General features: G+C 50.4%; 1 protein-coding gene across 5 annotated transcripts in view; it reads right to left on the bottom strand.

The window, feature by feature from the left end:
* The window catches only part of Stkld1 (serine/threonine kinase like domain containing 1), a 17,665-nt gene extending 4,337 nt beyond the window's left edge, over window positions 1-13,328 (bottom strand). For 2 of the 5 annotated variants that reach the window (XM_075985532.1, XM_075985534.1), the window contains exons 1-11: window positions 13,203-13,328; window positions 11,322-11,366; window positions 9,379-9,453; window positions 8,313-8,371; window positions 6,513-6,653; window positions 5,683-5,798; window positions 4,339-4,457; window positions 3,970-4,133; window positions 2,823-2,953; window positions 2,351-2,434; window positions 216-332 (exon numbers count right to left, since the gene is read on the bottom strand). In XM_075985532.1, coding sequence (XP_075841647.1) covers window positions 216-332; window positions 2,351-2,434; window positions 2,823-2,953; window positions 3,970-4,133; window positions 4,339-4,457; window positions 5,683-5,798; window positions 6,513-6,653; window positions 8,313-8,371; window positions 9,379-9,453; window positions 11,322-11,366; window positions 13,203-13,214 — 1,063 coding nt within the window. In that variant the 5' untranslated portion in view covers window positions 13,215-13,328. Of the gene's footprint in view, window positions 1-215; window positions 333-2,350; window positions 2,435-2,822; window positions 2,954-3,969; window positions 4,134-4,338; window positions 4,458-5,682; window positions 5,799-6,512; window positions 6,654-8,312; window positions 8,418-9,378; window positions 9,454-11,321; window positions 11,367-13,202 lie in introns of those variants that run through there. The other 3 variants (XM_075985533.1, XM_075985536.1, XM_075985535.1) reach the window with 3 other exon arrangements.

Raw genomic sequence — 13,328 nt, 5'->3', positions numbered from 1 at the left:
GTTGAGAGAGACGGGCTTATCCAGGGTCCCTGGCCCCATGTAGACCCGGTGAGTGCAGATGTTAATTATGCTCTCTCTCTGAGATGGAGTTATATAGGCACAGAAGGGAACAACAGACTGGAAAGACAGATGCTGGGGATGAGTGGGAAGTTGGAGGAGCTGGTGAGGCAGAGGACCCAGGAGGGTGGGGCTTCTCCATCCAGTCTGGTGCCTACCTTGGCCCAGAACACGCAGCAGCAGGGAGCAGGTGCTGAGCAGAATGTCCAGGATCCTCTCGTGCTGCTTGATGATGCTGAGCACCTCCTCCACCAGCTCTGGGGGCCATGGCAAGCCTGTACCGCACACAGCACAGTGAGGCACAGGAGCAGCAGGGATGTGTGACCCAGAGGCTGCTGGGAGCCCGCTAGTGAATACAGAGGATCCATGTGGGTGAACACAAGGGCAGAGGAGAATGACCAGCCCGTGTGTTCATGGAGCTCATGAAGCAGACCATCTGTCAAGGTCCACATCCTGTGTTGTCCAGGCTAACTTGGAGTTCCTGGGCTGTAGTGGTTTTCTTGCCTCAGCCTCTTGAGTAAAAGACCACAGGCACAATGACACCATGCCCAGCTCTGCCAAGGCATATACTTGAAGCAGCTTCAAGAAGCAAGTCTTCTCAGCTCACTTTTAGATACCAAAGCTGAGAGTCAATGATGCCTGTATAAGGGGGCTGGAGAGATGGCTCAGAGGTTAAGAGCACTGGCTGCTCTTCCAGAGGTCCTGAGTTCAAGTCCCAGCAATCACATGGTGGCTCACAACCGGCTATAATGAGATCTGGTGCCCTCTTCTGGTGTGTATATGCATAATTTTTTTTTTTTTTTTTTTTTTTTTTTGGTTTTTCAAGACAGGGTTTCTCTGTGGTTTTGGAGCCTGTCCTGGAACTAGCTCTTGTAGACCAGGCTGGTCTCAAACTCACAGAGATCCTCCTGCCTCTGCCTCCCGAGTGCTGGGATTAAAGGCGTGCGCCACCACCGCCCGGCTGTATATGCATAATAAATTTTAAAAAATGGCTGTGTAAACCCAGCCCCTGTGGCTGTCACTGTCTTGAGACTTGGCTTATGAAAACGATGTCAGATTGAGGAACACTTGTGCCCAGGAAATAACCACAGGAAGTTCACTCTGACGAGGCCGAGGAAGAGGCAGCTCTGGGGTGGTGGATGAGGCCCACTGTTGGGCTTATAGCCCCTGTTATCCAGAAAGACAACTGCCTTGCCCTGGGCTTTATCTCGGCTACAGTCTCACTATAAAAGGGACTTCGGGAGAGTAACGGCCAATATGAGGGGTCTGTTAACTCATTAGGAGTCACACATCAGCCTCCTTGTAACCTCTGCTGTCCTAACCATCAAACAGATCTTTGGTGTCCTCTGGATGTGTTTTGTGGATGGATAGGTAGATGGAGGAATGGAAGACGGGTGAGTGAGCAGATGGAAGAAGGAAGGAAGTGACGAACTAGCTGGAGGGAAGGGTGTATGGATGGTATACGAGTATGACATTGGAGCAGGAGAGACAGGAAGAGAAAGCATGTCTTCAGACATTTAAAATTTCCCAAGAAGCCGTAATGCCGGGAAAGAGTTGTTCTCGAGCATTCTGGTAGGAGGGCATGTTGGTGTGCTTGTGGAGGATGGTATGCAGCATTTACACTCTGATATCCAGGGGTACAAGCATGCGCAGCCACGTATGCCAAGTGACTAGTATGCCAGGTGGTCAATCGTGGTGCTGTTTATAAAAATGGAAAATGAGAAGTAAGCAGATGCCCACCATACAGATGGTGGGACAGATGATGAGTCTCTTCAACCAGGTGTGATGGTGCACACTTGTAGGTACTCTAGGGGCAGAGGCAGAAGGACCACAAGTTCAAGGACTTTTTGGACCACACAGTGAGTTTGAGACCAGCATGAGCAACTTAGTAAGACCCTTTCTGAAACTTTAAAAACAAGCAACAACCACAAAAGCCCCCCAAAGAGCTGGGGAAGTAGTTGAGCAGTGAAACAGTTAACCAGCATTGTACAAGTCTCAGTCTGTAGTACCATCTTTTCTTTTTTTAAACAAGGCCTTTCTCCTATAGTTGTCCAGGTCTCAGTCCTCTTGCCTCAGCCTTCCTAATGCTAGATGGATTTCCTGTTGACCTGCTGAAATCATGCGGAAAAGCCAGCCTCTCTCCTACCCTCCTCTGCTAGTAAGCATGGGATCAGGAAGAATTCCAGTTAGCAGCCTGAAATGAAAGGCTGGCAGTTCCCACCTCCATCCACACTGCTCCATTTCCACCTCCCAGCCTTTCCCGGGAGCCTGGGGGAGGTGCCTGCACCGTTACCTAGATCTTCCTCTGGCATTGTCACAAGCTTATTAAGGGCCCTGAGCTGGACCTCTGGTCGGGTGGAGAAATTCTGCATGACATCTGCAGGAACAAGAACATATAGGAAGCCTCCTGAGGGCCGTACTTGCTGTCATACACTCTGGCACACAGGAAGCACACAGCAAGTGAGGAAGACACCCAGCATCCAGGGTGTGGAGTCAAAGGGCATAGGACTCTGGACAACATGGGCACTGAACAGGTCTTAACCACACAGGGGATTTGTCCAGTGGGAGCAGGGGTTGGAGGAGCGGGGAAAACACAGGCAGGGCCAGGCTGCTTAAACCAGGGCAGGGTATACAGCGTGGGGGGGGGGCCTGGAAACTGACCACTCACTAATCATGCATAAGCAGCAGGTCTAAGACACTAAGCCTCTTAAACTAATGCCAAGGCCACAGCAGCTCCCAGACCTGTCCCGTGTCCCCACTGTTACCTAAGACGTTGGCCACGTTGCCTTCCAGTAGCACATCAGTGATGAAAATGGGAACCGCCTGCCGGTGCATGTTCAGAGCAACACAGGAGTTTCTGAAGGAGCTGCTCATGAAGGTGATTCGGATCACATCCCTGGCAAAGGAACAGAGAATACAGGTGGCTTTCCATAAGAGCCTCACTCTGCCTTGGGCTGTGGGTGACCCATAGTGGCAGATGCTAAACAGCAGTCTTCCTGGTGAGTAGGGCTTCACTGTGTCTCATGTGTAGCTAGTAACCATCTTTATAGTTCCATTTATAGGAGCCTGCTCTACTCTATGAAGTAGACTCTATCTGTGGAAGGGCCTTCAAGGATGGTCCTGGGTCCAGAACTTTGGCTTTATGCCCCTTTCTTCCTTAAAAACATGAACATTGGGTGGTGGTTGCACATGCCTTTAATCCCAGCACTCAGGAGGTAGAGGCAGATGAATCTCTTGAGTTCTAGACCAGCCTGGTCTACAAAGGGAATTCCAGGACAGCCAGGGCTGCACAGAGAAACCCTGTCTTGAAAAAAAGAAAAAAAAAGGAGAGAGAGAAAGCAGAAGAAAATAATAAATAAACCAGGTATGGTGGCACATACCTTTAATCCCAGTACTTGGGAGACAGAGGCAGGTGGATCTCTGAATTTGAGGCCAGATTGGTCTACAAAGCTAGTTCCAGGATGGCTAGGGCAGTTACAGAGAAACTGTTTCCAAAAACCAAGCCGAAACAGTAACAAAAACATGATAGGGTTTCTGACTGACATTATTAGAACAGAAGCTCCCTGGGCTCCTGAAAGTGATGCATGTCCATGAAGTTGTTCTACAGTCAGGGGAAAGTAGAGCTGCTTGCATCTTTTTTTTTTTTTAAAGCCAGATGTGCACACCTTAATTCCAGCAGTCAGGAAGCTGAGGCAGGAAGATCACTAAGGATTCAAAGCTAGCCTGGGCCACAGAGTGAGACCCAATTTAAAAAAACAAAACCAAAAAACCCCAGCATATGCTCAAGATTAGTGGCTGCCAGGTACTTGAGGAATATATGTGGACCAATCAGGACAGCTTTCCGTGTGTGAAGGTGGGAAGATACTCAGAGGTACACTGATAGGCTAAAAGAAGACCCAGCCCTGGGCTCACTTGATGCCTAGTCGATCAGAGGGATTGATGTGCAGCATGTAGGGCAGAAGCAAACAGAAGATCTCTGCACCGGGGATCTTCTTCTCCTCCATAGACTTCAGGATGGGCTTCAGGCTGCCTGGATGTTGGCGGATGCCCTTCCGCAGGTGCATGGCTTCTGTGTCCTTCAAGGAAAAAGAGCATCTGACTTGGACTTCTCTGAGCCATGAAGATGACCTCTGCTATCAGTGTTCCCTCACCAGGCTGAGCAAGAACTGAGGCAGGGGCCTGGGGTAAGTGAACATCCTATAGCCTACATGGAACAGAGAGAAAGTCAGGGTAGTATGGTAAGAAGAATGAGAGCAGGTGGCTTCTCCACAAGACACTTACATCCAGGAAGGAGCAAGTAGCCATGTCTAGAATGATGCAGCCCAGGGACCAGATGTCAGATTTGCAGGTGAAGGAGAATTTGAGAGTTTCAGGAGCCATCCAGGACTTATGGCAGGGGTCTGTGGGCAAGATCAAGGTGGAAGAACCACTGAATCCCATGTTCCCTGGGGACAGGGAAACAGCAGAGCAAACCTGCCTCAGCACTACCACTCCCCTTTTGGGTGTTTTGAGAGAGGATCACCTGTATCCCATATTGGTCTTGAACCCCAGGTCTTTCTGCCTCCTAGTGCCGAGACATCAGGCTTGCTCCAGCACACTCAGCCACACTGTCCCCATTTTAGTATTCCTTTGCAAGGGCTCACGTCAGGAACCCTTCGGTCACCCTCCGTGGGCCAGATGAGAATCGCAAGCTGTAGCAATGAACCCACTGTTGGGACAGACCTTAACCTCACCAGGGAGGCCTGTCCATCTGGGTGCTATCTGGCAGGCTGGCCCGAGTGGCTGCCTATCAGTGTGGCAGCAAGCAAGAGATGGGAAAGACAAATTCCAGAAAAACTAAAGCGTGGCCCTCTTTGAACAGCTTATCCCTTCTAAATGTCAGGACCTCAGGGCAAAGTTCTGGGTGCCCTGCCTCATTCCTAAACCTGAGCCCTGCAGAAAGAACTGAAAGTACAGGGCCCTTGCCCTGTTCTATCAGCATGCCTGGCCTCAGGTAGTCACTTCATTTCCCAGTCAAACGGCAAAGTCAGACTCCAAGGACACACAACATTGACACCTCCAAACCACCCTTCCATGTGCCCACCTAATCGCCAGTCCATGCATCCATCTGTCTGCCCGTTCATCTACTCACTCACCCATACTCGGTGTGCCAAGGACAATCTCTGCCACCACAGGACTCTGACTTCTCTCCCAGGGTTGCTCTATCTGGGGCAGCTGTTAGCAGGCTTGCTACTCCATCCCTTTTACCCTACCATCTTTTCATCCCCTGGGCTATTTTGGGCCTTTGTGGATCATGCATGGTCAGTGCCTACATCCCAGAGGACTTGTGTAACACTAAATGCAGCTTCTGTCCTTCTTGGATGCTCTCTTCCCCACAAGAATCAGCATCTCTAGAGGCCCACGACCATTGCTGTGCTTCTGAGGGCTCCTTCTCACAGGCTGGCATCCTCTGGGCCCTGCGCCTTACCCACAGCGGCATGTCTACTGTGTTATGCCCTAGGTAGGAGGTTTCTGGACCATCTGAGCCAAAAAGCCCAGCCCTAAGAGTAGCCACTGCCCTCTGGATGCCAAGAGCCACCACCTCCCTTGCCACTCATTCCTAGATAACCCCCCCTCTCTGGCCACCTTCTTCTGCTCGGACATTCCACTTGGCTTCATGTGTCATCAGTGCCTGGGAGCTCAAGTCCTGCAGTTTGCAGTAGTTTTCGTTGACAAGAACGATGTTGGAAGGCTTCAGGTTCCTGCAACCAAAAGCAGGGACCCCTGGTGCCATGCAGCAGCCTGGGCAGGGCTAGCACATACCCGAGCCTTAAGCCTGCTCTCCCAAGCCAGGCCCAGCCCTTTTCACTCTTCAAGAAAATGCCATGCTCATATTAAATAATTGTTTCTTAAAATAGTGGTGTGGGACAATTGTTCTGGGCAGGACAGAAACCCAGACAACAAAATATGACTTCTATTCAGTTTCTGTACATTAGGGAAGTCCCCTTCTCCACTGAAAGTACAAGCACTGAGGCACCTTATTAGAGAAGGTACCCATTCTTCTGTACCGCCGGTGACTTTAACATGGGCACCCATTCACTTTGCACGTATTGCCCGTGTTGGTGGAAGCTATTTCCCAGATCCTCCCACTGTAGATCTTGGGCCTGAAGCTGGGTGCAGGGGTCAAAGGATAGGCCTGGATTGCCCCGACTCATACTGGCCTGTCCAGAGGCTGTGCTACTGCAGGCAACCTCACCTCTCTTCGTTGGCATCTTATCTCTGTTCCCTTGCCCTTTAGAACCACCCCGCCCGGCCCCCACACTCTCACAGCCCTGTGACTTTGGGGTGAGTCAGGCGCTCAGAGGCTTCATGGGGAGGTGCCCTGTTCTCTCAGACAAGCGGAAGGGGAGTTCAAAGAAGATGCCCCATCCTGCTCAGATCTGGACCTGGGAGTTTTGGACAGTCCCCATGGTCACCTGTGAATGATGTTCAGCTGGTGCAGGTACTCGATGGCATCCAGCAACTGGCTCAGCATGGTGTGCATCCACTGAGGAAGAAGTAGGGGATGCAGTGTTGGAAGGGGCCTAGGAACTTCCGAAAAGGCAGTCTCTGCAGAGCTGGGTGCATATGACCATACAGTCAGTGGGGCAGTGACATGCTGGAGATGCTGGGTGTCCTGGGGCCGCCAGTGGCCACTTGATGGAGGAAGGTCATTGGTTAAGTAATAAAGAAACTGCTTGGCCTCATAGGTTAAAACATAGGTGGGAGGAATAAACAGAACAGAATGCTGGGAGGAAGAGGAAGTGAGCTCAGAGGCCATGCTCCCCTCTCCCGGGCAGATGTGCAATGAACCTCCGACCCAGGATGGACATAGGCTAGAATATTCCCGGTAAGTGCACCGTGGCCCCTATCCTGATAGAGGAGCTCACTTAATGGTTTCCCAGATTTCTACCAATGTCAAAGGTGCAAGCCCACCCCAGAGCCTGACCCTGAGGTGCAAGCAATGAAATGAGCTACATGCCTCCTCTGAGCCTCTCGGGGAGATGGTATCTGGCCCACAGGTGCACAGAAAGTCTCAGAGGGAAGCATGCTCAGACCATCTCTGGAGGGTACTAGGCCCAAAGGTTAAAGTGAAAGCTTATAAGGGTCTAGAAGAAAACTAAGGAAAGCCCCGTGACCTCTGACCAAAAGGTCCTGACCGCAGGAGGACATTCATCAACTGGCCTCCATTACCCCAAGAACTGCCTATCACAAGGTGGTATCAAGCAAGTGAACTGGCAAGCCCCACACTGATATCTACCATATGTAAAGAATGTCTACAAATAAACAAGGAAAAAATTTGAATGGTCAGAGGAGTTAAATGTGCAGAGGAGTTAAACAGGCAGAGAAGAAAAACTCTGAATGGCCAAAATGTTGCTAGAGGCCTATAATTCCAGAACTGAGTGAGTTCATGGTCACCTCAAAAAATAAAGCAAAACAACAAGAACAAAAAAAAACCAACATAACAAACAAAAGCACATATCTAAAAAATGTGTTTCCCTGGTCTAATGACAGGAAGTGCAAATTAAAGTCATAACAAAATGTCACTAGCCCCTCAATTCTTGACAGGGAAAACACAGGCCCCATGATAACCGACCAGAGGACCCCAAATGGAAGGGGAACCCTCTTTGCTTCGGGGAAGGTAAACCCTGACCAACTAGCTTCTGCTAGAATGCTTACTGAAGCCACATCTTCTGCTGTTGGGTTCAAGAACCCAGTCCTGGATGATTAGGCAAGAAACGAGCCCTTCCCCAATGCTCCTGGCAGCCTCTCTCTACAGCCCTGACTGGGGGTGACCAAAGGCTCATCTGTGCAGGAGAGGCAGAGCCACTGGGCACTGCCTTGCCATGAACAAAGGTGTCTAGCTGACCACAGGGAGAAGCAAGTCATGGCTAGACCTGAAAGGCATAGGGCTGAGTGGACAACATGTATTCGAGCCACACACTGAACTCACTTCGATGACCTCTAGGAAGTGCGTTAAAGTCTCTGGAAGCAGAACCCCATCAGTTGCTTCTGCCTTGCAACTTTCTGGGTCCTAAGGATGTCTAACCCTTAGCACTGGGCTGCTGGTGGTATGTGCACAGTGCATCAAAATATGCAACTGAGATATGTGCATATTGTGGTAGCATGCCTCCGTACATGGAAGAGAAACTTAAGGCCAGACCCTTCAGCTCCTGTCTCCTACTGCAGGGACTTTTAGGTGGCCACCAGATTTGGTGGCTCAGAGTGTCTCTTACCTCAGAATCAATAGTCTCTTTTCTATTCCTCTTATACTCCATGACATTCTGGAAGGTTCCTGTGGCGTAATAGTCCATCACCAGGCAGAGGAACAGAGAAGAGATCTGTCAGAACACAAGGCTCCTTAACCAATTGCTCAAAGCCTGGGTTTGGGGGCTGTGTAGGACCTCTTACTCCAGGGCATCTTCCAATGGCCACCGTCTGTGGTGGCAATGAATGGTAGCACTGCCCAGTGGGGCCCCCTTACTCTCTTGTGCCCATTCCTATGCCATACCGCAGCGGGCCCTGTGGTTGTTCCTGGCCTCTGTGTATGCAGAGCCCTTTGTGGAACTGTCCTTATTCCTCGATTGGTGAACAGTTCCTCTCTTAAGACTCTGGGAGCTCCTCTGAGGATCCCACCCTGCCCAGGGCTCAAGTGTAGCCAGTGGCCAGCTCTGTTTCCTCCAATGAAACGTCCTCTCTGAAAGCAGCAGGGTGCTTGGAAAACTCTGAGGAGTGCGTGCAGTGAGTGCCCTCCCTAGCCCCTAGTTGTCAACCCAGCAAGGAAACTGATGTGGAGATGGGACAGAGTGGAGACCCTTCAGTCCCCTCTGCAGGTGGGCTTTAGGAAAGCCCTACTCATCACCAAGACAGGAAGTCCTTTGCCAATAGGGCACAGGTCTGGGAAGCCCCACTCAGAATCCACTGTGAGGCACGGGGGCTTCAGACTCCATCATGAACTGAGATGAGTGTTCCCACTCTGCTCTCCTATTTAGTAACTGTTCCGGAGCCAGGGGAGTAAGGAGTCCACAGTGTGGGGACAATTGAGGGAGGGGACAGAAGAGCAGCTTCCCAGTATCAGCCCCTTCCACAGAAGCCAAAACCCCACCATTAAAGATGCAGTCTGGAGCCTAGCCCCTGACCTCCTGTTTTAACTGACTTCTACCCACTGTGTGAAAGTGACTGACAGGCCTCCTGTGATGAGGCTGTTAGGGGAACATTTGAGATCACACACAGGAGCCAGGCGATGCCAGCCTCTCAGTGATCCGTGCGGTCAGCGGCTGGGCTGTAGGTGCTCCAACCCACCTCATTGTTCCACATGATGAACATCTCATGGTACAGAGAGATGTTGGGGTGCTGGAGCTTCATCAGGGACATCAGCTGTACAGAGAGGGAACAGAGTGTCTCAGTCAGTACTGCTCTGCTACATGTTCCAACCAAGAGGTGGGCCACCGGCTCTGGGTGGGGCATAATGTGTGTGTGCAAGGAAGCTGTGCAGCCTGCTGGGGAGAGGCGAGGAGGCTGGTGTGGGACTCCAGAGTGGGCGCCAGGAGAGGAGAGAGCAGGCCGGGCTGGATACGGTACTGCGCAAAGTCACAGTGAGAAAAGTACTTAGGAAACAAACCCAGTCAGGCAGCAGAAATGGCCTCCTGGACTCTGTGGCCAGATGGGCAATAGTTTTGCCTGGAAGCTGGGTGGGAAAGCACCCGGCCTGGTACACATCATTGGGAATGGACAACATGTCCGTGAGATGGTGGACTCTCCCATGCTCTTTCCCCATGTCAGAATGTTACTAGGTCCTTCTCTGCCCCAGTGATGCTGTGTATGACACAAGAGTGTTGACTGGCAGTGTGCAGGGACAGGCAACTCCAGAAGGAAACCAACCGGCAAGTGACCATCATGGAGGAAGAGACGCATCTCACCTCGGGTGAGATTGCTAGAAAGGCCCAAAGAAAGTGCTCATAGCCGCTGTCTATGAAGCTTGAAACTGCGGCCATCTGTGGCTGTGAGGGTAACTTACAGCCCACCGTCCTCCTACCCTTCCCTGGCCCTTCCTTCTTTCGTGCCTCGCGTAGTTGAGGCTGCTGCTTTACCACAGCCACATCTCAGCCTGGAGTCTGAGCCTCACATGCAGTCCAGGCTGCCTCCAACTCAAGACCCATTCAATGCCAGGACTGGGTGTGCACTGGCACACTCAGCAAACACACTGGTTATGTTTTCTTTGTAAATATTTTCTCTGAGTGCTTCCAAAATTTGTACTGTTCTTCTTTTATAACTAGAAGAAAAAAAATTCCCGTTCAGTGCTGGCGATAGAACCCAGGGTTCTGAGCAGCTGATGCACAAACCCCACCACTGCACTACAGTCCCAACACTGAAGAAAAACATCTTCAGAAACTGTGAGATGACTCAGTGAGCGAAGGCACAGGAGAGAACCAATCCCCCAAAGATGTCCTCTGAACTCCTCAGGTGTGCTACGAGTCACACATATGCACACGCACACACACACTAAACAAATGTAAAGAAAACAAAAACATTTTTTTTTTTCTCAGACAGGGTTTCTTTGTGCAGCCTTAGTTGTCCTGGAACTCTGAGATCTCCCTGTTGCTGCCTCCGGAGTGCTGGGATTAAAGGTGTGCGCCACCACCTTTCAACAAGAAGATTTTTTTTAAAAGATGGTTAAAGTGCTTACTTTGAAAATTTGACAATCCAGCCAGGTGTGGTGGCCCATGCTTTTAATCCCAGCACTCAGGAGGAAGCAGAGGCAGGTGGGTCTCTGTGAGTTTGAGGCCAGTTTGAGGTCTACAGGGTGAGTTCCAGGACAGCCAGAACTACATAGTGAGATTCTGTCTTGAAAACGAAACAACAAAAACAGAAACAAAAAAGAAAACACGACGATCTGAGTCCAACCCTCAGAACCACGTGAAGGTGGGAAGAGAGAACTGACTGCACAAAGTTGTCCTCTGACCCCACACATGGCTGTGCAATGTGCTTTCTGTCCCCCTCCAACAATAATAAATAAATACATAAATACACACATGCATAAATACATAAATAAAATTGAAAAAGATGGTTAGTGGCAGAGTAGCCATTAAGGCACAGATTCCCAAGTGGCAATTAAGAAGTGGATGTCCTGAGCATGAACTCCCTTTATGACTACTGCAGGCGTCCCTTCACGCTGTCACTCAGGAAGTGGGCACACAGAGTGGTTGCTGAGTCCTGATCCTCTCAGGGGAACCACTCATTATTACCTCCTCCAGGGCCTCATTGGCGTGGTGCTCATCAATACACTCCACCTGGAGGGCATAGGAAGAAAAGCTCAATTAGCAGATGTGTGGTGAACAGTGGCTGCTACTTACTGTCACTGCTGTCCCGATCACTATCACGGCCATTATCACAGCTATCAGCACCACCCCTCACCTCCAATGCTACCACCGACAAGTCTACTACCTCCGCCTTCATCACCACCTCCACCACCACCAACTCTCCCACTTCTACCTTTGTCTTCACCTCCTCCACCACCGCATCAACTACCAGCTCCACCACTAGCATCATCATTGCCATCACTGCCGTTTATAGGAAAGTTAGCCAAACATAGTAAAAATCTTTCACTGGTCATGATGGCATTGTGCTTATAATCCCAGTGCTTAGGAGGCAGAGGCAGGAGATCTCTGTGAGCTTGAGGCCTCCTTGGCCTTATAAGAAAAACCTGGTCCAATCCTGCCTCAAAACCAAACCAAACCACTTATTCTAAAATAACGTAAGGAACAAATTGAACCAGCAATGTTGGGGACAGGATTTAGCTCAGTCGTGTAGTTCCGCATGCTTTCAATCCCAGGACTCTAGAGGAAGAGGCAGGCAGATGGATCTCTGTGAATTTGAGGCCAGCCTGGTCTACACAATGAGTTCGAGGACAGCCAGGACTACACAGGTCTTCAAACAAAGCAAAACAAAACAAAACAAAACAAATCGAACCAGTAAAATCTTTCAATGGTTCCTGAAGTCCTACTCCGTGGATTTTTTTCCTAAGGAAGTTATATGTGCTCAAGGGAGGAGACCCTATAAAAAAAATCTCTAAAGATGTTTATCGCAGTTGTTTATTCTGTGGAAACACAAATCTAGCTAAAGCCATATGAGAGGACAGGCTGGGCCACGTACCGCGCTGAAGCAGCACTTGCTGGGAGGAAACACAGCTGTCAGATAGGAGAGGAGGAAGCTGCGGTGACCGCTGAGACAGCGTCAATATATGAGATATTATCAACCTCTGTACCCGTCTTACAAACACACAGAGGACCGGAAAGACACGCAGGCTCCTGCCTATAACCCCTCACCTGATTTCTATTTAGAAAAACCAAGCTGACCTTGAACTCCAGCTCTAAGGTCTTCCTCCCAAATGCTGTGAGTATATAGTGTGCATCAAACCTGATGTGGCTAGCTTTTAAAAACAAAACAAAACAAAACTCTTTTAATTGCTCAGAAGACAGACAGGCAGCCACTTAGGCCACTGGCGTGTGAGACAAGGCAGCTGATCCCAGGGCTAGCTAGCAAAAAGGTACATAAACGCCCCAGCCCCGCCCCCGGGGCTGCAGCCAGTTGGGAGACCTGGCAGAATATGGTCAGGCCCCAATCCCCAAGGTCCTTGTCACCACCCCAGAGGAAGGTGTATAAGGGACTTACACAGCAGCCAGTCCTCTTGGGGTGCTCCTGTGGGTCTACATCCCACTCCAGCTGGGCTAGTTCTGTGCCCTTTGCTCAGTCTCTGTGACCCCCCCCCCCACTTTCAGTCAGATCAATGGTTCTGTACTAAGTACTACCGTGTTACTGCTTATCAAATTCAAATCCTCTCGGAAGCTGCAACCCTGGTGAGGATGGACTCCTGACAGGGTTGTTGGGGCCAGTGAGATGACAGTGGGCATGCAGACAAGCACTGGGGTTAGCAGAGTCAAACAGTGTCTCTCCTCACCAAAGCCTGTGTGCGTGGGAACAGATAGAACTCCGGGAAGTCCCACGGTACAGCCTACCCCACCAGGCTTCCTGGGCATCCTGGGCGTCGGAGAGGCCTCTCTAACCTGGGATGGAAAAGCCACAGTTACAGAACCGTACCCCATGGCTCACAGAGCTCTGTTCCTTACCTGTTTTAGCATGTACTTGTTTTCAGTTTCCGCTTCCCTATCCACCACTACCAGGTTCACTCCTAAGGCCCCAGGACGGAACTCTTGCAAAATCTACCCTCGAGGAAGAGAGAGACTGTGAGGAAG

This window comes from Microtus pennsylvanicus, chromosome 9, assembly GCF_037038515.1.
Source record: "Microtus pennsylvanicus isolate mMicPen1 chromosome 9, mMicPen1.hap1, whole genome shotgun sequence".
Classification (NCBI taxonomy): domain Eukaryota; kingdom Metazoa; phylum Chordata; class Mammalia; order Rodentia; family Cricetidae; genus Microtus; species Microtus pennsylvanicus.
Note: the sequence above shows the minus strand (reverse complement) of the source record. Positions and strands in the feature narration are given on the sequence as shown.